This window comes from Lichenostomus cassidix, chromosome 5, assembly GCF_008360975.1.
Source record: "Lichenostomus cassidix isolate B80296 chromosome 5, HeHo_3.0, whole genome shotgun sequence".
Lineage (NCBI taxonomy): Eukaryota > Metazoa > Chordata > Aves > Passeriformes > Meliphagidae > Lichenostomus > Lichenostomus cassidix.
This window is the reverse complement of record NC_139486.1, coordinates 21,483,719-21,506,759: the sequence shown is the minus strand read 5'-3', so window position 1 is coordinate 21,506,759 and position 23,041 is coordinate 21,483,719. Positions and strand designations below refer to the sequence as shown.

The 23,041-nt window shown below is 39.7% G+C and overlaps 2 protein-coding genes across 2 annotated transcripts; one reads left to right on the top strand and one right to left on the bottom strand.

Moving 5' to 3' along the window:
* The first annotated feature begins 6 nt into the window (after positions 1-6).
* On the top strand, positions 7-4,056 carry SLIRP (SRA stem-loop interacting RNA binding protein). The gene is made up of 4 exons (XM_085061656.1): positions 7-146; positions 294-352; positions 2,010-2,117; positions 3,931-4,056. The coding sequence occupies exons 1-4, from the start codon at positions 53-55 to the stop codon at positions 3,988-3,990; spliced, it is 321 nt and encodes a 106-aa protein (XP_084917782.1). The 5' UTR covers positions 7-52; the 3' UTR covers positions 3,991-4,056.
* Positions 3,988-22,201, bottom strand: SNW1 (SNW domain containing 1). Its single transcript, XM_085061654.1, has 14 exons — positions 22,059-22,201; positions 20,898-21,051; positions 18,411-18,572; positions 12,672-12,767; positions 12,473-12,579; positions 11,516-11,620; positions 11,347-11,416; positions 10,499-10,564; positions 9,115-9,231; positions 8,621-8,762; positions 6,826-6,922; positions 5,896-6,013; positions 4,835-4,998; positions 3,988-4,753 (listed from the first exon to the last, which is right to left on the bottom strand). The coding sequence occupies exons 1-14, from the start codon at positions 22,070-22,072 to the stop codon at positions 4,549-4,551; spliced, it is 1,617 nt and encodes a 538-aa protein (XP_084917780.1). The 5' UTR covers positions 22,073-22,201; the 3' UTR covers positions 3,988-4,548.
* Between the last annotated feature and the right edge of the window lie 840 nt (positions 22,202-23,041).

The window sequence follows — 23,041 nt, the reverse complement described above, 5'->3', positions numbered from 1 at the left end:
GGCGGGGCCGCTCCTCCCTCTCTGCGTCCCTCCCTCCCGCCGCACTCCCGACATGGCGGCGGCCAGCGCCGTGCGCGCGGTCGGGCGCCGCTCCCGGCGGCTCTTCGACATCTTCGTGGCTGAGATTCCCTGGACGGTGTCGAGCAGTAAGTCTGCGCCCTCCCTCCCGTCCCTCACCGCTGCTGGGGCTGAGCAGCCCCGCCGCGCGTGCCGGGACAGGCCGGGGGCTCGGGCAGGGCGGCGCGGCTGCGCGGGGGCGCCGGGCCAGGCTAACCAGGTGCGTTTCCCCACAGAGGAGCTGAAGGAGTACTTCTCGCAGTTCGGGTCGGTGCAGAGGTGCCAGCTGCCCTTCGTGAGTACCCGCGCGTCCTCCGCGCCGCACTTCGTGTCTTGTCGGCGAAGCGAGGAAGAGCCGCCGGCTGGTCTTGTGGCCTTGGCCTTGCCCCGCAGCAGCTTCCCGCTTCCTCGGAGCTGCAGTCTGGAAGCCTCATGTTGTAATCTAGTGAGGCTTTCAGTGCTTTCTACCCTTAGCTCCTTTTCCCAGCAGTGTCACTGCTTGTCTGCGAGCTCTAAGTCTCATTGAAGCTTAGAGGTTTCCAGTGGCTTTCAAGGACCTTTACAAAGCACACCCTACACATAGTGTTGATGCTGCCATTTTTGAATAATTAATCTAAAAGTGCTTTGAGCTTTTCTATCATCGTGTTACCATTCTTCTGACAGAGAATAAAGGTTTTATGTGCCTGGTCTAACTGGCCGAAAACTAAAGATGTGGGTATGAAGGTACAATCTTTTCATGCTGTGGATTCACACCCCGTCCAGAGTGCAGCGCTAACACAAAACCTGTAACCTCTGCAGGGTCCTGCCAAGCTGCCAATGCCTTTGCCGTTTAGGCTGTTTATCTTCTGAGTACGTAGGTCAGGGATCGTAGTATCTAGAGCAGTTTTTTAGAGATGAACAGACCAAAAAAGTGTTCCTTTGTGGGCAATTTGCAGGCCATCGCTGAAAGTGTAGAGGTTCTCCTGTCCATTTGTGTTTCTCCATGTAAAGTAATGGTCTGTTAAATTAAGCTCTGTGTGTAGTGAACTTTAGTTAGTGAGCTGATGGGTTCACTCTCAGTTGAGGATTAGTTTGGAAATGGAGATAGTTTGAAACAGGCTGGTTGTTTTGAACATTTGAAGCTTAGGTACCTCCATATCATGTTTTTCATCAGGATCAGGATGGATTGCATTGTTTTGTTGCAAAGTCTGGTTGCAAAGTCTGGTAGTCTGGCTCCATCACTGATTCAAGTGATGCATACATAGACATTTAGATTCAGTGATTACTTAAAGGGTTTCATTAATGCTTAAAACTGCCAGAGGTACAAAAAGCACCAGTGTAGAATGGTCTAATTTAGACATCACTGTAATACTGAAACCAGGCAGTACCTTGTAGGTGAAAACTTCACTGGTGGTTTAGAAGTGTTGCCAGTTATACCTAATGATCAGAGTGGCTGAGCTGTTGTGAGCTCTGAGGAGGATCAGAGTAGGGATAGAGGGTACTTGGATACACCTGGCTTTTCCTCATTAACACCTCTTTATTGACAACTGTCTTTTCTGACTTGCATTCTGCTTTCTTAGTCTCTTAAGCAGCTACTTTATCTTGCTGAATGCTTTTCAAGTGCTCTGGCCATTTAAATGTCAGTACTGTTGTGACTGGCTTATTAGTAAATAAATACTGCAGTTTGAAACTACTAAAGCATTATTCCAGGCTTCAACTATAACTCAAATTCGTGATTTTTAAAAAAAATATTGATAGATTCAAATTGAAAGAGATGTAGAACAGCCTTTGCTAGCCTCCACATGCTGTCCGTGCCAGCAAAGTCTTAGTGTGAAAAAGGCTCTTGAAAAAGCAAGTGTGCCAAGTATTCCTCTGATAATATCTGAATCCTTAAGTTCAGTATCTGTAGAAAGTTTTTAACAGCCTGTGTGAATTTTTGTTTAGTAATTGCATTTTTTTTAACTGATAATTAGGACAGAGATACAGGTTTTCACAGACGGTATTGCTGGATTAAATTCTCAACTCCAGAAGAAGTTCAGAATGTGTTACAGAAGGACTCCCATATACTTGAAGGTTCCAAGGTAATGTGGTAATTCCTTTAATGAAGTAATGTGATGACTTGACCCTAATTCTGCCTTTGATTGGACACAGTAACATGAAAATATTACCATATTCTTTCAAAGTGTGGTTAAGGATTTTGTCCCTCAGCATGCTTTTAGTGTTTTTTACATCATTACTACTTCTGTTTATTCCCTCCTCTCAACTTGAGTTGTAAGGGTATCACAGAGATACCAGAGAGATGACAAGACACCAAAAACTCCTGCTATACCAAAGGAATACGAATGAAGTAAAACTGTTTGGGATTTGCTATGCAACTAGTTTGCAATTTGTAACACAGGTTTGCTGCAGGTGGATTCCAATATCTGATCTGGATGTTGAGTGGCAGGGGGAACACGATAAAGAAAGTAATGCTAAGCTTTGAATTTTAGTGAAATTTGTTTTTCTTCAGCTGTCATTTCATACAGGAGAAATCAGCTGCTTGCTTTCATGTGTTCAAGATAACTTTAATTTTGCTTTAGTTAAGGGTTTTTGTCTCTCAATCTTTAACATTTTAAATGACAGTAAAGGAAAAAGTACAACACTTTGGCAATCTCAGTGCATTAGTGTATGCTGTTGAGACAGTGTAATGGTCTGACACACATACGAAAGTGTCTGTCATTGACTGGTCAGCTAGAGCCAGACACCTGTATCCTCCAGCTTCACTCCAGCACAGAAGCAGAGCAAAGCCATCCCACCACTTTCCAAACATTTAGTATGCTGTGGTGTTGACAGATGAGGAATAAAGAGCAGCAAGTCAATGGCAGCCCAAATCTACTGATTTATGATGAGCTGTCATGTCAAAATCATTAGAAACTTGCATCGGGTATGTTCCCTAAATAGAGAATTTTCTTACAGACTTATATGTGCTACAGCTGATACAACTACTCAGACTGAGTAATATAGAGTGAAGCCATGAGAAACAAGCAGGCTGGTGCATCAGACACAATCAGTTGAAGCCTTTGATTAATTAATAAGAATTCTGCAATGTCCTTTTGACAACTATTTTTCTTATTTTGAGACTTTGAATGCTAGGAGGTAATCAAATGAATGAGCAGGAGACTTCAGTGATGCAGTATTTTGCTTGACATGGTTCATATTACCACATAAGTCATCATTGGTTGTGGTTACTTCAGTACCTATTCCCAGGAAGCAACCTGTGAGTTCCAGCTGTGGTACAGAAATGGAAGCAGAAATTAAGACTCCTTGAACTGTGACAAGACAGGCAGTAGGCTGGTCCCTCATAAATTGTGCTGAACTAGGATGTTATCTGTAGGCAATTATCAAATTAAGTACTAGAAATAGCATAGTATTTAGTACCAATTTCCTGGAAATTTTTGCTGCTTTTTGCTCTTGAAGCTGTAAGGATAGCCACATGCACTTAACTTCCTAGGCTTCAAAGACTATACTCTCACAAGAGGTGCAAGCTAAGAGCCTTCTTTCCAGTAAAATAAAAAGCAGAAGGCAAGCAGTAGGTAATGTCATTTCTTCAAAAATGCAGGCTTCTCTGGAATACATGAGTACTTCTCCCACTTTGTTCTAGGCTAGGTTTAGACAGTTACTTTTTATTAGTTCCAGTTGAAAGCACAAGCTTTTGAGATGCATTTTTTTTGGTACAACTAGCAATTGCTACACATATATGTTCAACTTTCCTGTCAGGAAAGCCCTGGCTTGGGGCTCATGAAACTGAATTGGTTATAAACATATCTTCTGCTTTCCATATCAGTGTTCTGAGTGATCAGAAATGAAACATACCAATCCTTGCCTGACTAATTTTAATAATTCCATTGTTTTCAGCTCGCTGTCAAACAGCAGAACCGTAGAAGACGCAGTCAAAGAAAGAGTCAAAGTGAGTGAGTGGTGGAAGGAGGCTTTATTTCACTAAATGTAAAGAAACTAAAATAAAGATTACTGAAAAACCTATGAATGAGTACTTGTTTTAAAACAGAATCCACCTGTTTCCCCTTCCTTGTTCAAATAAATTGGATGGCCACACTAAAACACTGAATCATAAACACCCCAGCATCTGTTACAGCATAAGACAGTCATTATATACAGCAGGAAAGCTTTTAACAGATCAAAGTCAAAGCTTTAGCTACCTACAAAAACTAAAGCTGTAGGAAGAGGGCTGCATTCTTACCCTGAGATGCTGGGCAATGGGGAATCAGCAACGTCAGAGAACTTGCTAAAGAATAATTAATTCCCTTATGAAATGTTTCAAAGTGGTCTCCATGTCTCCTCTCTCCTGGGGTAGCTGTGCTATGTAGAAGAATTATTGAGTGTATATATCCACACGGCCAGAGTTGTGAACTGCTGTGTAACAATGCCATCCTCCTATACACCCAGTATTAAAAATCCTTTTGCATGAGTCCAAGCTTGCAGTCCGTTTCCCTACCTCTCAAGGAGCAGAGGCATTCAGTCCTTCCTCCTCTTTTTGCTCTCATGCTCATGTTCTTTAGGTCGGCTGCTGTCTGATGGCCGTTTAGAACCACCATGTTGCTTGGCTTCTTCCAGAAACTTGTCCAAACCAAATGGATCTTCCTCAAATTGAACTGGTCCATCTCTGCCCCTCCCTCTTGTGTTACGATCCGAGTTAGAAAACTCTTTGTCAGGAACAAACCTGTAGGAGAAGATGACACTCAGTTGAGTAACTTCAAAGTACTGATTAAGAAGATTTCTTAAATTTATTTTATTTTCTTACCTGTTGGTCTTTATTCGAGCCTCTAGATCATCACCATACATGTCTTTATCCACATTTTTACTTGGCCTGTAGATGTTTTGGGCCATATCCTTGCCACTTCTCCAAGGCTGGTCATAAACATTATAAATTTCATCCTCTCCTCCAGCAAAGCCACTGTCCATACCCTGTTGAAGCAGAACAGCACAAATGAATCTGCAAAACTTAAGCTAACTTATTTTAAAAACAAAAGACACCGATGATGTGAACATGACATTACAAGCCTCAGTCCTACTCTTCCACAAAGCAACAGGAAGGATTCCAGGCCATCCATATTTCAGAATTAATGATCATTTCAGTCTGCCCTGCAAGTACAACTGTCTGTCATAGCTAAGTACAACCATACAGATATGTGTACTATTCAGAATTTCTGGAAAACATTATTTAAGCTGACTGATCCAAATCACATAGAAGCTTATATAAACTGAATGAAGAAGTGTCTGCTTGTTCATTTTTGGTTCATCAGCTTTCCCTTCTGCCTGCAAGTCTTTCATTTGAGACATGAAAAAGAATGATTGACAAACTGCAGGTCTATTCAGGGACTTGCTGAAGTCTAATCTATTTTGTTATCTCTGAATAGTATAAAGTTCAGGGAAAATAAATGTTGCTGTTAACTGTTTATATCATCAGATGCATTATTAACAAAAGCAGTAATGGGAATAGAAAGTATTTACTTGCCTCTGAAAGCAGATTTCCCTATTCAGTCAGTACATTTGTACAAGAGAAGAAAATGAGGTCACTGCAGCTTGAAGGCAAAATAGTTTTTCTCCCCACTCCCCAGTGAGAAAAACCACAACAAAAACACTTTAATCTATACACTTCGAATATTCTTTTTTTTTTTTTTTTTTTTGCATAGGCTCTGGATAAAGGAAATCAATAGTTTCCTAATCAGTTATGTAAACACTTCTTCTGTGTATCCACACCAACCATGAGAACAGGTACCTTTTAGTATTCTAGCCATACCCACCAAGGAAGGATGAGCATGTTCTCATAGAAAGCTACACAGCTGTGAAAAGGTATTTTACCTTGCTCTGGTTGAACAGCCTCTGGTCATATTGGATTTCATTGGACGGCCTGGGGTTGGGTACCCCCAGGGCAATAACTTCACTGATATCTCTGTTCTCATTTCTTTGTAGCTTTGACCTGAATAAAAAATTTAAAGTTTTATGATTTCGGTAAACAATACTTGTTGACATGCTCAATTGCAACCTGATCCTGTGATAGTTGCTAATGATTTGGCTCAGGAGCCAGATTTTGACTGTTCTTCCTTACTAGGTAACATTCAAAATTTGTCTCCTGGCAAAGGAAACATTTGGAAAAGTTATGTTCAGCTGGGCATGACATTTAAATTTGCTTTCACTATCTGCAATTCACATCAAGCTGACTTGGTCTAAAAGGTCATATTTATTTTTTGCAAGAATCAGTGTAGTTATATTCTGGGAAGGTCAAGCAATCAAATTTTAACATATTAGAGATTTTAAGCCTCCAGAAACCAGTTGCACTCAGACATCTCAGTGGCTACAGCTAGTAAGATACTTTAGCCTACCTTCATGAATCTAAGCTTATTTTAAATTAACAGCTTCAAGAAACAAAGCCACTATTGATAACTCTTGTCTCCCCAAAATTAGATGATTCAAGTTTCAATCTTTGCTGTCAACATGTTAATTAAACCTGAATATACTTAAGTCCTGCTAAAGAAAAACCCACCCAAAACCAACACACCACGCCCCTCTCTTCCATTCATGTGTAAAATTGTACATTTTGAAGAGAGTATTGCAGTATTTTAACACAGAAATACCTTTCCATACAATGAACTGTGCTTCATAGCGGTGAGTATCTCCACAAGATACAATTCAGGCACTCACATCAAGAAAAGGAAAGCCCACTGTAATAGGTTCCCTAGTGGGGAAGCCCGTGCCAGTACAGGAATAAACCAGCTTTTTTTTGTGACTCACCTTTTATCAGGGGCTGCCCGGGAAAGATTTCTGTCATGCTGTCTCTCTTTGCGCCGGTCATGTCTGATTTCGTCTCTTTCTCTAGCTTCTCCATCCTCTGAACAAGTGCAAGATTGCTCATTATAGACAAATATTTGAAGTTTGAATTAATTATGCCACAGACACTGGCACAGTAACGCAACTCAGTATTCCTTTACAGAAGAGTAGTGACCCTTAGCACTATTTAAAATGTTACAATTTAAATAAACTGAGCACATGGAACACCATGGCTTTCTTATGCCCCAAGCAACTGACTGTCCTTGGTAAGAGTCAAAGCAGATATATCCTAACAACTATGCTCTTTCCACTTCGAAGAGCTTAGAATACTTGTCCATATAGAAATTAATATTCTAAAATATTTACAGATCATTAGATCATAATTTTAAGTGTAACAATATAATTGAAACATGCAGGGATTTAAGTGTTTTGAAGAACATTCTGTGATGCAATATCAGAAAATCACTCAGGTTGGAAGGAGTCTAATTCACAACCTCCTGTTATCAATGCTGAATTCAAACCAGGTTGCTCAGTGCTTTTCCCACTCAGGTGAGGAAAACCTCCAAGGACAGAGACTGCTAGACTTCCTAGGCAACCTGTTCCACTGCATTTTGTCCTCATGGTGAAATTTTTTCTCCTCACATATAGTTGAAACTCCCTGCTTCAACTCTTGACCACTGTCTCACTCTCCCACCATGCAACTTGGTGAAGAGCTCTGATAATCATGTAGGGATAATTGTGGGATGACCTTGTGGGTAAGTTCCCATTATTTGGCCCCAAAGGCACATCTTCTCCTAGCAGAACAAGCTTTATTCTCTCAGCATGTCCTGAACAGGCAGCTACTCGAGCCCTATGACCATTCTGATGGCCTTCCACTGAACTGACTCCCATTTATCAATGTCTGTCTTGTACCTGGAGGCCCAAAACTGCACAAAGTATTCCAGATGCAGTCTGAGGTCACCAATAAAAGGAAATGATTACTTCCCTTGACCTACTGGTTATACTCCTGCAGATACAGCTTGGTATGCCCTTAGGATTACTGTTGCCAGAGCACACTGCTGGCTTGTATTCAGCATATTGTCCACTACAACTCCTGGGTCCTTTCCATCAGACTGGCTCTCCAGCTGGCCAGCCCCCAGCCTGTTGGTAAGAGGTTAGTACATCCCAGCTGCAAGATTTGGCATTATATGGCCATATCCCTTCACCTTCTAGGGAGACCATAACTGCTCTCTAAGTTCATAATCTCAATCTTTGAATTGTAATTTCAGAGTGTAAGACTTATCACAATGGTGACAATTTAGTTAGGTTGGCAGCAGGGCTTTTTGGGGCCTACTGGCCACCAAAACTACAGCTCTGCAAGACCAGTTACAACAGTGCAAGAGAGAAATACTGAATTTACCAGCTTTGAAAACTTAAGGATGGTTTAGTTCTTCTAAACAAAGTTGCTTTTCAATAAGCTATTTCTAAAAGAATTAGTTTTAAACTGTCCATGAAAGCCATCATTTGCAACAACACATTATTAACTGCAAAATTCTCAGTGTCCTAAAACTGTATACACCAACATACTGATGTGAGGTTCAGACCTGCATCCCATCAAACTAGCCAGTGAATTGACCAATAGAGTGAAGACACAAACAGACAGCATGCTTAGAAACTTCAGCAGGTATTTAGCTATTTTAAACTCTCGGGTTATTGCTACAAACCCACACTTCAGAGCATTAAAAAAACCCCACAGCATCTTAAAAACAAAGAAATGTACCTTTTTCAACGTGGGTTTTGATCCCTGCTCTTCTCTCCCTGGCTTTCTGAGCCATTTCTCGGAGCTTTTCCTCATGTTTCTCCTTCTCTTTCTGAGCCATCTTCCTCTCCACCTGGGCACGCATTTCTACTGCCTCACGAGCCTGCACAGATAAGACACAGTTAAAAAGACAGAAAGCCTGGAACCTGGGCATACAAGCAAATCTGTCATGGAGTTAGCCAGTAAACAGGACAGAAGTGAAACCAAAATTAGGAAGCTTAAAGCCTGACAGCCACAACAGTTAGAGCTGAGAGACAAGACCCATGACTTCCAATAAGAGCGCACACTGAGCCAATGATTCAGAGATAGTGGGGATAAGGCCTTAAGCCTTATGCTAGCAAGAAGCAGGACAAATCAAAAAGCTATAGCCTATTCACAGCTGATTTTCTGAAGGAAATCAACATACAAAGAAGGTAAAACTATACGGAACAAAACTGTTTAAAGAAGTACCTGACCTTTCTGTCAGCAATATAGAGCGCCTCAGCAAGTTTGGCAAAGTTCTCATTAATATGAACGGTCTGCAACCCTCTGCCATCTGCAGCCAGACGCTTATCTAACGGAATGGTGTAACCCTACAGTGGAAACAGAGAAGCAGTTAATCACAGAAACAGGATTTGTAATAACAACCATTATTATCTTTATTGTGTAAGAAAACAAAAACACATACAAAACTCACAGCCCATCATTAATATGCCTCAATGGATCTCCTTTTCATTTGTACTTCAAATTCTTACCAGGTTAATACTAAGCTTCACTCCAATTTCACCCTCCTACCAAATCCAAATCACAGTTTCTCTTCAAGTTTCATCTTAGGACAAAAGACAGTTTTCAAGTCATAAAATCCAATTTTGATTTGTGTTAAGAACTGCAGATAATAGCTTCTCCAATCTCTAAGATGTTTCACCATTTTTTGCTTAAAAATTGTTTTACCTAAACTGTTTCCATACCTGTTAAGAGATGAGCTGATTCAAAATGAGAAAGTAAGGGGCAAGGCTGCTAGCAAAAGTAAGACACACTAAATGCCAATTTTGTTTTCAAAAGCTGAAGCCCAAAATTATTTATAGATTATATTTTAAGATTTTTTTTAGTGAGCTCTACAAAATTTTTGCTTTGGTTTTAGCATCTGTAACCTAAAATTTGATCTCCTAATTAGCATCAGTCCCAGTTAGACAGCTGTGTTGGGGTAGGGAAAAAAAAAGTAACATCCAAACATGCAGCTTTTCCTTCCTCCATTTGAAAAGGCTGTCTCAGGACAACAGCTTGGTAAGTTTTAGAATGATTAGACCAGTTACTGCAGCAAATAAATTCTCTGTACTCTCAGAACATAAAATTAATGGCTGATAAAATTCAAAGGGACAAGACATACCTACTCAAACAAGGAACAAAAATAGCTAGCTAAGTGATAAAAATTAATGAAAGAATGCAACAAGGAAAACTTTCCAGAAACATGGACTGCAGTATTGAAAAGAAACATGCTTTGGTCTCTGATACTCTTCTCTTTTTCAGTTTAGATGGCTTTACTTTGTGAGCTCGAGAGATCTTGAGTTTGGGCTGCACTGTTATGGGGATTTTAACTAATATAATTTTTTCCTCTCAAAACTTACAATCTCTGCCATGATGTAACACATTCTTCCTCAGCTCTATACTCTCAACTGGACAACCTTTATAAGCTCAACAGAAGTAAAATGAGCTGCATGATCATGTGTTCCCTGTATTGGATGCAGTCAGTTTACCCAATGCTAGAGGTTTAAAATCAGTATTATTTGACCTTATATCATTCACAGAAGTTTCCCATCCAGGTGTGACATTAGAAAAATTAATTTATCACAACTTAATTACCTTTGCATTTTTCCAGTTTGAAATGCATGGAGGAATTTTCCACTCTTGCTGCTCTTTCACAGTCATCTGATTTAAGAGAAGAAGCAAAGTCATCCTCAGATTTATAGTACAAGGAAATACTGTTTTCTTTCTTAAAGTCAGCTATAAAACTATTAAATAAGTTAGAATAGAAAGTTCAAGACTCCACTACAAAACCCAAACTTTTTTTAGCAGCAATAAGATTACAGAATCAAGGAATGGTTTGACTGGAAGGGACCTTAAATATCAGCTAGTTCCAAAGCCTCTGCCATGGGGTTTATTTTTGCACCATATCTTTGCCAACACTGAAAAAAGTCCTGACAGCTCTTCAGCCATCCTCTTAAGCTTTCGTCACACAGGCCGTAACTCACAGCCAGCTTGTTAACATTTGCACATTTAGCAGCCATTCAAGTTGTAGCAAACTCATGAACCACCACTACACTCATCTCTCAGAAGGAGCTTATCCTTAATGACACAATTTAGTGTTATTAACAATTAGCTTAACAGTGTTGTCTAAAAGAAAGGTAAGTTAGTAAAGCCTTCATCAGCGCATTCCTGCCATGAACAAAACTAGCAATGCAGCCCTGCATAAAATATGAGACGTCTATTCAACCTTTGACAAAATACATGAAAAGACAGCTACTTACAGAACTGCCCAAATGAAAAAAAACCCAACCAAACAAAAAGACCTCACCAGGCACCAAGTTTATCACTTAACTTCACATCAAACGATCAGAAAGGAGAAGGTACACAGAAATGAACTAGGTCAAAGCAGAATTTGTGAACCCAGCTAAGCATTCCAAACTGACAACAGCTATGGCATTTCATACCTTTCTACTAGGAGAGTGCATTACAGGTGCCGGGGGAGATGGTGGTCCTCGCGGAATCTTCTTGTTAATTCTGAGCAATTAAGAAAACAATTGCAATTACAATCAGCATGTTGCACAGAAATACATTTCAGAATCTTCTATTTGCCATGAACAAGTTGTGAATACTTACTTGAATCTTGGAGGCTCCATAGGGTCCTTCTGCATTTCCACCATCCGAATAACTCTTTGTTTTGCTCCAGAGTTGAAAGCAACACCTTGCTGAGATGGTGTGTACCTGAATAAAACAGAGTGCTCAGCTCTCTGAACACACCTAGATATTCCTTTCCCACCTCCATTTTTACTCAGTTCACTGCTCTAGCTCAAGTTTCACTTTATCCACAACAGTTTAAGACTACTCCACTATGAATGTCAGCAGCAGGTAACTGCACTGAGTGTACATACTGCACTGAGTGCACATACTGCACTGAGTGCAGACTCAGTTACACCAGACAGAATGTAACTTCCCTTCAGGGCTATATTCTCCTGTTTCAATCTAGATTCTGAAATAGAAGAGAAACAAGTACAGTACACACAGCTTGTCACAATACTCTCTACCTATGTCTATGAAACCTTGGTGACTTCTTACTGTTCATTAAGAACCTCTTCACATACTTTTTTGTCAGAATTCACCTTGAGCCAAATGTCAACCTGCCATGAAATGTTTCTGTGTTTGAAACAGAAAATCATCATAAATGAGTATCAGTCTCCTCATAATTCCAGTTCTTTCCAATTGCTCATTTTCTATGAAGGAAGAACTTCATTACATGCCTTGTTGTGACTTGAAACTTGCAGCAAACTTTCTTTTCAGGGCAGCATCATTAATAGTGATCCCTGGCAAATCTGTATTTTGTTGCTAAAACAATAATCCCTCTGAAGTGCCACAACTCATGACATGTTAAAGACCTATTTCTACACACTTCAGAGTAGGTGATCATTAGTGGGTTAATTCAAAATACGTAATCCAGTTTCACATTCCTTACAGAACAGAATTCAGGACAAATTTCTGTTCTCAGAAGTTCATGAAATATGCCAATCTTATTCCATTTTGTATATCACAACATCTTACACAAACACCAGCACTACGTACCGAATGTACTGTGCAGGAGCTAGTTTGTCGGCAGCTCGAACTGGCATGGCTGCTGCAACTTTTTGGGAGACTGATTTCTCCAAGGCTGCTCTTGTCTTCTCTGTTATCTGAAGCAAAAAATACCAGAGAGTGCATCTCATCCCATATGCAAAACATAAAGCATACCACTAGTAACAAGGCACATCAGTGCATACAATACCTCTCTAATTGCCTCCTCATCTGGTCTTTGCAATTCAGGATCATCCACATTCATGACCTCCTTCGGCACAAGATCTGTGTACTTGCTGTAAATAACCTGGAAGATATTAAGATTTTACTAGTGCTGGTGAATAGGAATAAATGTACATATATCAAAGGATATGTTTCAGGCTTAGACTATACTTTGGGTACTAATTAAAATTAACATACAACTATAAATGTGTTACAATTACACATTGTTCAATTACTCTCTCAGAACAAGACCTGGTTACACATATACTCTGGACCCCATTTTACATATGGAGTAATTGAAGAAACAAAGCAATCTGATTAAATATAATTGTATACATTGCTTTTAGAACTGGCATTAGACAGCAGTTTCCTGTTTCTCATTCCTAGTATTTTCCTTTTTTAGGGACCCCAAGACAAACAAAACCCTGCACATTTTTACTTCTGTTTTCAATGATTACTCAAGAACTTGATACAAGTATTTTCCAGCATCTGGATTTTTTCATTTCATTATGTTTACTATTTTCTTGAAAAAATAAGTACTTGAGAAATCTGGTCTTGACACTGTCCCTTATACAGGTACTCGAGTTTTCACACAGCACACAGCTACCTGCTGGCAGCTTTAAGTCCCAGTTTTAAATATAGGGAAAGATTACTATTAGATAGCTACAGAGAAAAATGTATTGGATTGCATTAATGCTTCACATGTATTCAACAAAACAGGAAACTTTAGTTCAAAGGGTTAAAAGTTAAGAACAATTATTTCAAGTTCATTATACAATACAAGTCCAACTACAAAGTTAACCTTTAGCCTCAGCATTAATTAATCACATGAGAGCCATTTTCTGCTTCTCAGCCTTCACTCCTAAAATTTCAATCCTTTGAATTAGTGTCAGTAATATTCTAGCTTCTCAGATGCTGAATGAAGGACATCTGAAAAGCAGTGTTCTTCTAAGGTAATTAACACTTAAGTCCAAGTGTCTTGCTGTATGAAGAACAAAGAATGCTGAAAGAGTTTTAGAGCATCTCAAAAGACAAAAAAAAAGAAAATAAAAGAAGGTGTTCCTTGTGGTGGTCCAAGAGATGCTCTAAAAACTACTTTACACTGAGGTACAAATGATCTATATGAACTATTTAAACCCTGAAATATTGCATGCAAATGCCAAGTTGCATTATTATGGAAGAAATACATAATATAGATTAAATGATCCTGAAAATACAAATATGTCTGTTGCCATCAAAAACTTAATTAAAGCATTTGCATGCTTTAATTGTAGAGCTTTTTTTAAGTGATACAGGGAAGTAGATAAAGAAGTTACATTTCTTTTTTTGTTTTTCTAGACATTTAACTTGTTTTCCAAGAAATGTTGTGACATTTCTTTAATCTAATCTAAAGAGGAGACTGGGATTGTTTGGTATTGTACTGTGCCCATCCACTACCATTTTTCAATCTATGCAACTTAAAAGGAAGCATCAGCCTATGTTTTAGACATTTCACTCTGATTGCTACTGAAAAGCAGAATCTCCTAGGCAGAAAGAAAAAGCTCAAGTTTTGGTACAGCTACATGATTCCCTGGCTGGGGCAGCCTTAACAAGCAGCAATTAGAAATCTGCATGCCACTGCAATCAGAAAGAGAATAGTATTACCTAACTGGCTGTCTAAGATACTGTATCACATGGCAGGATTTAGACATCAATCACATTCAGAGTCTCACAAGGCAATTGATAGATGCAAGTATCTTGAAAGAAATTTCTTAATTTGCTACACAGAAATCCCTTTCCTCGACACATTTTGTTCTATATATCCCAACCAGCCCTGTACAGTGCTCATCAATCCTATATGTAAATCAAGAATTCACTATCAAGCAATGCCAAATTAACTTCTTCCTTGTGAAAGAATGGTTTTTCCATATGAAGCATATAACATTTTAGAAATCATTAAAATTACCTGGTTGTAAGCCTGGTATATACACTACAGAAAAAAAAGTAACAATCTCAAACTAAGCTCCATCACAAAAGCAAGTGTGTTGCAAGTAAGTAACGCTTTTGATGATTTCAGTTAAATTCATGTTCTCTTGACCTGTTCCACAACTGGGACAGAAGTTCCTTCAACAATGGAACTACTCTCTTGTAAATGTTTCCATTGAATTGACAAGCTTGAGGGAAAAAAACTGTAAATAAGCTTTGTGATTATTTTTTCTCCTTTAACAACTAAACCACACCCTTGGGCCACGAAGAAGAAATCCAACTCCAGCACAAAAAGTTATCCTTGCTGGAAAAATGTAAGGGACCTAACAGTTCCATTCCTTGTTTTCACTCTTTCTTCTGTCTTCATAAAAACAGAGGATGCAATTACATGTTCTTATTTTCTTAATAAGGGGACAGCATCATTTTCACCAAAATATATCACTACTAATGCATTATTTTAGCATGGCTTTTAGTAATGTAAGTAGAGAAAGTACTGAAAGAATTTACAGCAGCACAAGAGCCAACCACACAGCTAGGTCAGAAATCCTTCATATCGACAACCAGACAAAACTCCATCCTCAGACCCATAAGGTCATGCATCCAGGTCTGTCAACATTATCCTGCATTTCATGTCTAGCAGACTTTCTGCCAAACCCAAACAGGAGGCTTGTCAGACTACCACATTTATGTCAGTATTTTTCCAAGGAAAATTCTCTGAAGCAACTATTTTTTAAATATCTAAGGGAACAGATGCAAGAGAGATGAACGACTGCAATAGCAGAAACTGCTGACAAGTCATCTAGAGACAGAGGCTGGGTGATGGAACTGCTGCCTCTACAAGAAGGCAAAATACTAAATTCAACTTCAAGAAAATCCATAAGCTGTAGCAAAGCAAAATTTGCGTCTCAACACAGACCAAACAAGTAGCTCCTAGAACAGGTTCATAAACTCCAACTCACTTCTGGCAGGCTGCTAAGTGCCTATTTCTTTTAGCTCTAAGTATTAAGATTGAAGAAATACTGGATTATGGCTTCAGCTCTCTGGAAAATGAAACTTCTGTATCTAATCCTACTGACACCGTACTATCAGAAGTTCTCAAGAGAAAATATTCCACATTATTCAACTCAACACAGACCACTGAAAACCTGCCCTCTATAACACTGCTGACAATACTTCCTGCTGCAAATCAAATCAAACAATAGTAGTTCTGCTGCTTCCAGTCAAATTGTTTCAAGTATCTGTTGCAGCCAGGAAAGTCAATTGTATCCTGAGCTACAACAAAAGCAGTGTGGCCAGCAGACAGAAGGAGGTGATTCTGCCCCTCTACTTCGCTCTGAGGAGACTCTAGCTGGCGTGCCGCATCCAGCTGAGGCGCTAAACACAAAGTTGGCTGGCTGGAATGAGTCCAGATGAAGCCACAAAGTTGATCACAGGGCTGTAGCACCTCTTCTATGAAAACAGGCCGAGAGAGTTGGGTTGTTCAGCCTGGAGAAGAGTTACAGCAGCCTTCCAGTACCTAAAGACAGCCTACAAGCTGAAGAGGGACTTTTTACAAGGGCATGTAGTGACAGGACAATGGGAAAGGGCTTTATGATGAAGGAAAGTAGGTTTAAATCAGGATGAGGAAGAAATTCTTTCCTGTGAGAGTGATGAGGAACTGGAACAGGTTGCCCAGAGAAGTTGTGGATAGTTCATCCCTGGAAGTGTTCAAGGCCAGAATGGATTAGGCTCTGAGCAACCAGGTCTGGCTGAGGGTGTCCCAAACCAAACCATTCTATGAATCTATGATCTAATTTTCCTTCAGTTTTACTTCCCTTTGAATCACAATACTGCACCTTTACTCTCAGTGTTTACATCCAGGTGGATGTAATTCAAGATCAAGCTGACACAAAAGGCAGAGCTCAGGGTTAAGAAACTCTACAGTTCTTGGTTTGGAAAAGCCCCACATCTCTTCCATCCTGGTAAATGAGAATATTACTGCTTCATTATAGACACCATATGGAAAGTTAATGAAAGTACGGATCTTCTTGAATCAAACATGACAAACATTAACAGCTTAAATTTAACTCTGTTTAGTATTTTTCTAACTCTGAACCAAGTAAGACTCAGCAAAAGATTATAGTCACTTTTGCCTTAACCCTACTAACATACCTAGTTATTTTTGAAACATACTAAGATTCCAATCTGAACATTTCTATTATATGCAAATTAATCCTGCAAGTAAAGATGTATTTGACAAATTGTAAAAATGAGGGTTTAACTACACTAATTTCTTATTATTTGGCCTGCAGCTTCCCCAACATTGATATGATTATTACTTCTTGTCTAATTATCTCCTTGAAATTATTTTGTATGTTTTTGACAAAGCAACATTTCTATTTAGCGTGAAAATATCAAATATTCAGTAAAAATTTTTTGAAATAGAATTAATATTTTATTATCTTCCTCTTGAAAAATAATTCCAGACACTAGATAAAGTCTGATGGAACTCCAGTAAAAGTCCCCTCAATAAAAATATTGCCACTGCTTTTTTTTCTGTTTAGTCTAACTACTTTATTCCACATGACAGCATGGAGTCCAATTTGCACTCATTTTTTTCCAAGGTACTGCAGTGAGATATGAGGCATAGGATGAGAATATGCAAGATATGACCTTTTTTTGACATGCAACAGAGTATTAATTAAATATAAAATCCTACTGGCTGTAGAATCTATTTAAAACAATAAATTTAGGTGTTAAAAATGTTTTTCCTGATATTCTTAGAATGCCCATCCCATTTTTTTTTGTTTGAGAGGTAAAGTTTACATTTTGGTTTCCTCCCTTCCTCAAATGCAATAAGAAATGGGACATATTACATACCGATTAGGTTTTCAAGGCACTCTAAATTAAAGCCAAAAAGGCAAATTATTTTGAAAACAACTATTCATATCTATTAGCCAAAATATTCTTTGTAGCTAACACTCTGTTTAAATTTTCTTTGTGATACCCTAATCTTTACACAAGAGGCTTGCTGGAAGAAGCAGCTGGTCGTACACTTGATCATGCCTGAGCAGTTTTCCAGCCCCCAACACCTGCTTAAGATAATTACAGCCCATGTAGCCCACTCGGTTACACTCAAAAAGGCTGATGTAAATACTCCTCAAACCAGACTTAGGAGACCGAAGTACCTGGTCTCCTCAATAGTAGTTAGGACCTCAAGTGTCATCTCTTGGTTTTAGAAAGGCTACTGGATACAAGAAATTGAAGTTCTCCCTTAAAAACTCAATGAGAATCTTGCCATCTCTGAACTCAGCACAAAGCTTTTGGAGTATAACCACTGGCAATACTGTCTGCTGGAACAACAGCAAAAACAGAGCACCCAACAACACTGAAAACAACCAGAAGTGTCAAATATTACATCAGTGAAACACAAGGTCCAGTATTCTAAAGGCTGAACTGGGTTTTCTTTCTGGTTTTCTGCCCCCTCTCTCTACACACTGAAATGAGGTGTGGAACTGTTTTCAGTTTCTTGCTTTCACTGGAAAATGAAAACTGCTAAGCTCTCAAGTAAGTGCTGTGTAGAGATCCTCACCATTTTTCCTTTCTCTTTTAATTACATTACAGAGAAGATCACAATTTCTGTCTGACATTATTTAGTTCTTAAATAAGAAAACAGAACACAATCCGTATGGCTAATGCCAGACCAATAAATCAAATATATGCAAATGTGTACACACAACTTCTCCAAGCATACATGCAGTTGACATACTGGAACAAATATTACCTTGTCCTTCGACTGTCCTTGTCGAGCAATTGCATCGTATTTTATTTTTCCTTCTGCATCCACCTGAACAGCCAAAGCATTGGACATCTTCTTCTTTCGGCCCATGTCCAATGGATATTGGGCCACATGAATTTCTGGGAAAGCACCCCCATCTCCAAAATCCTACAGAAAAGAAAAAGTAGTGAATGTCCAAAGGACAAAAAAATGGTAAATGTAATGAAAGAGCAGACTGATTTCAATAAAAACTAACTTGGCAAAAATGCTTCAGTAATTTTATTATTTTTACTGGTAAGAGAGCAATTAATGAGAGAATTTAGAGTTATTAAAAAACACTGAAATCGAGAGAGATCTTTCAGTAATTATTTATGGGAGTTCGGGGTGGTAGGAACAGGTATCAGTGGCAAGAATGCGCAGGCAATACTATGCTATTAACAATACAAAATTAAGTATTTAAATCTCATGTGAGTTATCAATTAGAATTTCAGAAATTGACCTTCTGCAATACAGCAACTGTGAATACTAAAATGACAAGAGCAGCCTTTTTATGAAGATTTCCACTGGTTATTTGCTGCTTTTCACACCACAATGAAGTGAAAAAGATAAAAAAGCATTCCATTCCTTTCAAAGTCTGTAGCTCATAGCTTTACAATGCTAGAAGTGTCAAGCATTTCCTTACTTTGACATGTAAATACACAGAAAACTGGGCCAGCATCCAACAGCCCAATATTCTTACAGTTCATTTCCTCTCTCCTACAATGTGTTGGTGTAAAAGCATTTAATAAACAGATAACCAAAAGACTTCTTAAAGCAGACCACCCTGTCTCAGTAACACAGAGGATGCAGTGGTACCATTCATAAACAACTTCAGGCTACAGTTTCAAATGCATGAGTATCTATCCCTTCCTCTGCTGCAGTGGCATGGCTTATGTGGTGTCTGGTAACAAAATAGATCAAAAAATAAGAATGGGTGTCTTGAGCAGATCAATCTCCTTCAAGCTCACCATGCAACCAGATAGTTACTACCACTGGGACAGAGTGAACTGAGACTGGAAATGACCAAGCAGAACACTTCCAAGCAGGGACAATGTGCTTATGTCATCAGCAAACGCTCCTTGAAACATAGTTTCAGTTATTTGAAGCTTTCCACTGAATGACCCACGTACAACAATTATTAGTTAAAGTATTAGCCAAAACTAAATTCAATCACTCTTTTTTTTTTTTTTCATAACTCTTAATGTATTAAGAACAGTTTTTTTTTTTTTCCAACAATGGCATTCCAGGATCACTGGACAAAGGCTATGCTTTAGAAGCATTTACTGCTTTTGAATTTGCATTTCTTTATGAAGCAAAAAGGAGCTCTTAACAGGCTTTTTGGGATGTGTATTAATTTGTGGTGCTGGAAACTCTTTGCAAACCTTCAGCACCTGGCTTCCTAAAAATTTCATTTAGAAAGAATAAGCACTAAAATATTAATTTTAGTACTGAACAGTATATTAAGGGAAACCTACACTGGCTATAATGAAAGTATAATATTTTAAATCATACATGTGACTAAATGCTGAACCCACATAAGAATGTTTTCCTTCAGTGAACCACTGGAACTACTATCTGAAGTATATGGATCACTACAGAACAGTGTTGGATTTACAAAAAGAGCACTCAAACATAAATGAAAGAAAACCTGTTACAAGCTCACGAAATTATGGTATTTGGAAAAAATGTAGGATCATACATGAGCTACTGGAATAAAACTTTAACAGCATGCTTGGTCCAAAAGAGCATTGGCTTGTGACTCATCAGAACAGGTCTCAGAAGTTATTGTCAAGGATCATTTCAAACTGCAAGGTTTTTCTGGCTCACAGTGAGACACTGTACTAAACCAGTTTTGTAATCAGAGCTACACATCTGTATTTTCTTTCTACCTTTAGCAGTTCCAGTTCAAATTATACTAAGCTGGCAAGGATTACAATTTATGACACACAACGTTGTCCAAAACCCTTCTGCAAGTAACATACTTAATAAATACCTATGTTTCCTTTCAACTGTAATAATTTTTTCCCCAATAGCAGCTATCTTTTGGACCAGAACACCCATGAGTGTTCTCTCATACACACATGTTCACTTATTTCAGCTATAATCCAGAATATGTATTTAACAAACAGTGACAGAGGAACAATATGGATCTTACTCAGGGATCCCTTGCATTCACAGATTGTAAACCGAAATATTTCCGTATTACAACACAACAATCTCTGAAGAGATGTAGACTTAGACCATCCTGTTTACCATCAAATGTTCAAAGAAATCTAGTGGATTAGAACTTCTCCCAACACAAGAATATATCAAGCAGTCTGAATGATGTATGTTGTGAGGCTTTACAAAATTCTCAGCTACACTCAAGGTGCTCAGAGTTTATTTTTACTCCAGAATTTCCCCCCCACCCCCCATCAGCAGACATATTACCACAGACCAAATTTAAATATTTACCTCTAGCACCCGTGGTATCCATCCTTTCCGATAGCCGTATGGGGGAGGTTCCCTTCGTGATGAGACCAGAGCAGTCTGCCTGGATCTCTGAGCTCTTGCTCTTTCTTCTAGTTCTAGCTGGTCTTGGGACAGCTGGGTTGGAGCTGGCAAAAAACTGGACATCCATGGACAGACACCAAAAGAGAATGACATCAAAGGCTCATTCTGGTAACTTCACTTACTGACACTCAACTATGCTTGAGTCAACTTTTTTCTAAGTTATTACTTTCTCTACAATCACTCTCTACAGATTAAGAAACTATTTAGGAAGCTTAAGCATTGCACTCCTAAATAGGAGAGCAACTTCTGAGATTAGAGTAGCAAAAGCAATGTGTGCTTTCTCAGCGTTGTGGAAGACTCCTAAAAAAACTAATCCTAAATTCACCCACATTCACATCGTGTTTGAATAGAATTCCTGTTGTTTTCCAACCGGAACGTTACATACCACTGGGTATTCTTTCCACTACTACGGAGACGAAAAAGGAATGTATGTTCCTATATCTCTAGTCCCAAAGACTCGCTCTTCCTTTCTCTCACGGCAAACACCCACAAACAGACCTGTCAACAACCTCCCTTCTCAAGGCCTGATACGTCCCTGCCAAAGGCAAGCCGAACCCCAATTTTTTCACTTCCCCTTTTGCAGCTCTTCTTGTCTACAGAACCCTTTTGTGTATTTATAAGAAAATACCCAAAGAAACTCGGGATTGCAGAGCAGCCACCGAAACTGCACTCCCAAGCTCTGCGAGAGACAACTCGTAACAAAGACGGCCCGCCTTCTCTGACGGTGACGGAGCCACAACAAAACCCTACCGACCCAACCGAGGCGGAGGAGCAACTTCCTCCCGCAGGGAACACACGAAGGAAGCAGAGCACCGAACCCGCGGCCAAACTCCCGCTCCCGCCTGGGCAGGGTGGCTCCCCCAGGCCCGACCGGCCCCAGCCGCGCTCCCTGCGGCCGCGGCCCGGCCGGCGGGCCCATTGCCCAGGAGAGGCCGGAGCCCCTCAGCGCGCTCCCCAGCCGCGGCCGCTCTCGTCGGCAGCACCCCGCAGCGCGGCGGGAAAGCCCCGGGCCGGCCGGGGGGCGCAGCGCCCTCACGGCCCGGCTGGGCCCGGCGGACCCACCTGGTGAGCGCCATCTTGATCGCCGTCCGCTCGGCAGGCGGGCCGCCGGGCAGGGGGAAGGTGGTGGCATCTGCGCATGCGCCCTGCTCGCAGCGCGGCCTAGGAGTTGTAGTCCCGTAACGTCACCCGTGGCGCGGCGGGCGCAAGGCATCCTGGGAGGTGTAGTTTTCCAGTATCCCTGTTTATTCCTTCAGCCATCCTATTCTGCTCCCTGGGCTATTCACACAGCTTCCGACAAGTTCGGGAACTTCACAGTTCATCTCGCTGAAAATGTCCAAGTAAAAAGCAGAAAATATAGAGCAAATGGATTGGAATAAAATTTATTCCGATATCTGCTGCTTAGAAATCATTGAACTGTGACATGGGAGTGAAAGGAAGAAGAGAGATTGAAAGTGGTGTAAAAACATTAATTTAAAACAAAAATACCTTTCTGTATTAAAAACAAGGAGCTGCGCTATGTTAAATGGGCATCCCTACGTTACGTAAGAGTCCTTCTTTAAATCAAATCAAAAGATGCACTCTTTAGAGTATAATAAAAATTTGGAAAAATACAACTCAAGGAGTTGTAATAGGTGAGAACAAGGTGGAGCTTTACATAGGCAAGTCACTATTTGTGTCAAAGTAGCAATATATAGCACCATATATAACCAAAGACACTTAGTTATTAATTACTAGTTGCTATTGTTAGATAGCATCTAGTGAATCAAAGGGAGAAGAGTCCCAGTGAGTCAGGCACAGTTCATCTAGGAGAGAAACAGAAGCCACTCAGAGAAGAAAAGGGTAGTATGACTAAAGAAACAAACATGGTCTATCAGAAATGTTAAAAATCACACCATAAGAGGCAGGAATAAAATAAGACGGAGTAACTGTCTGTCTTGCAGTCCTCTAGTCATTTTGTCTGTTTTATAATCTCCTAATCTGCATGGCAAACTACTCCTGCAGGCTAAATTTATCTGCTACAACTTCTAGGGCAGGGGAAATGT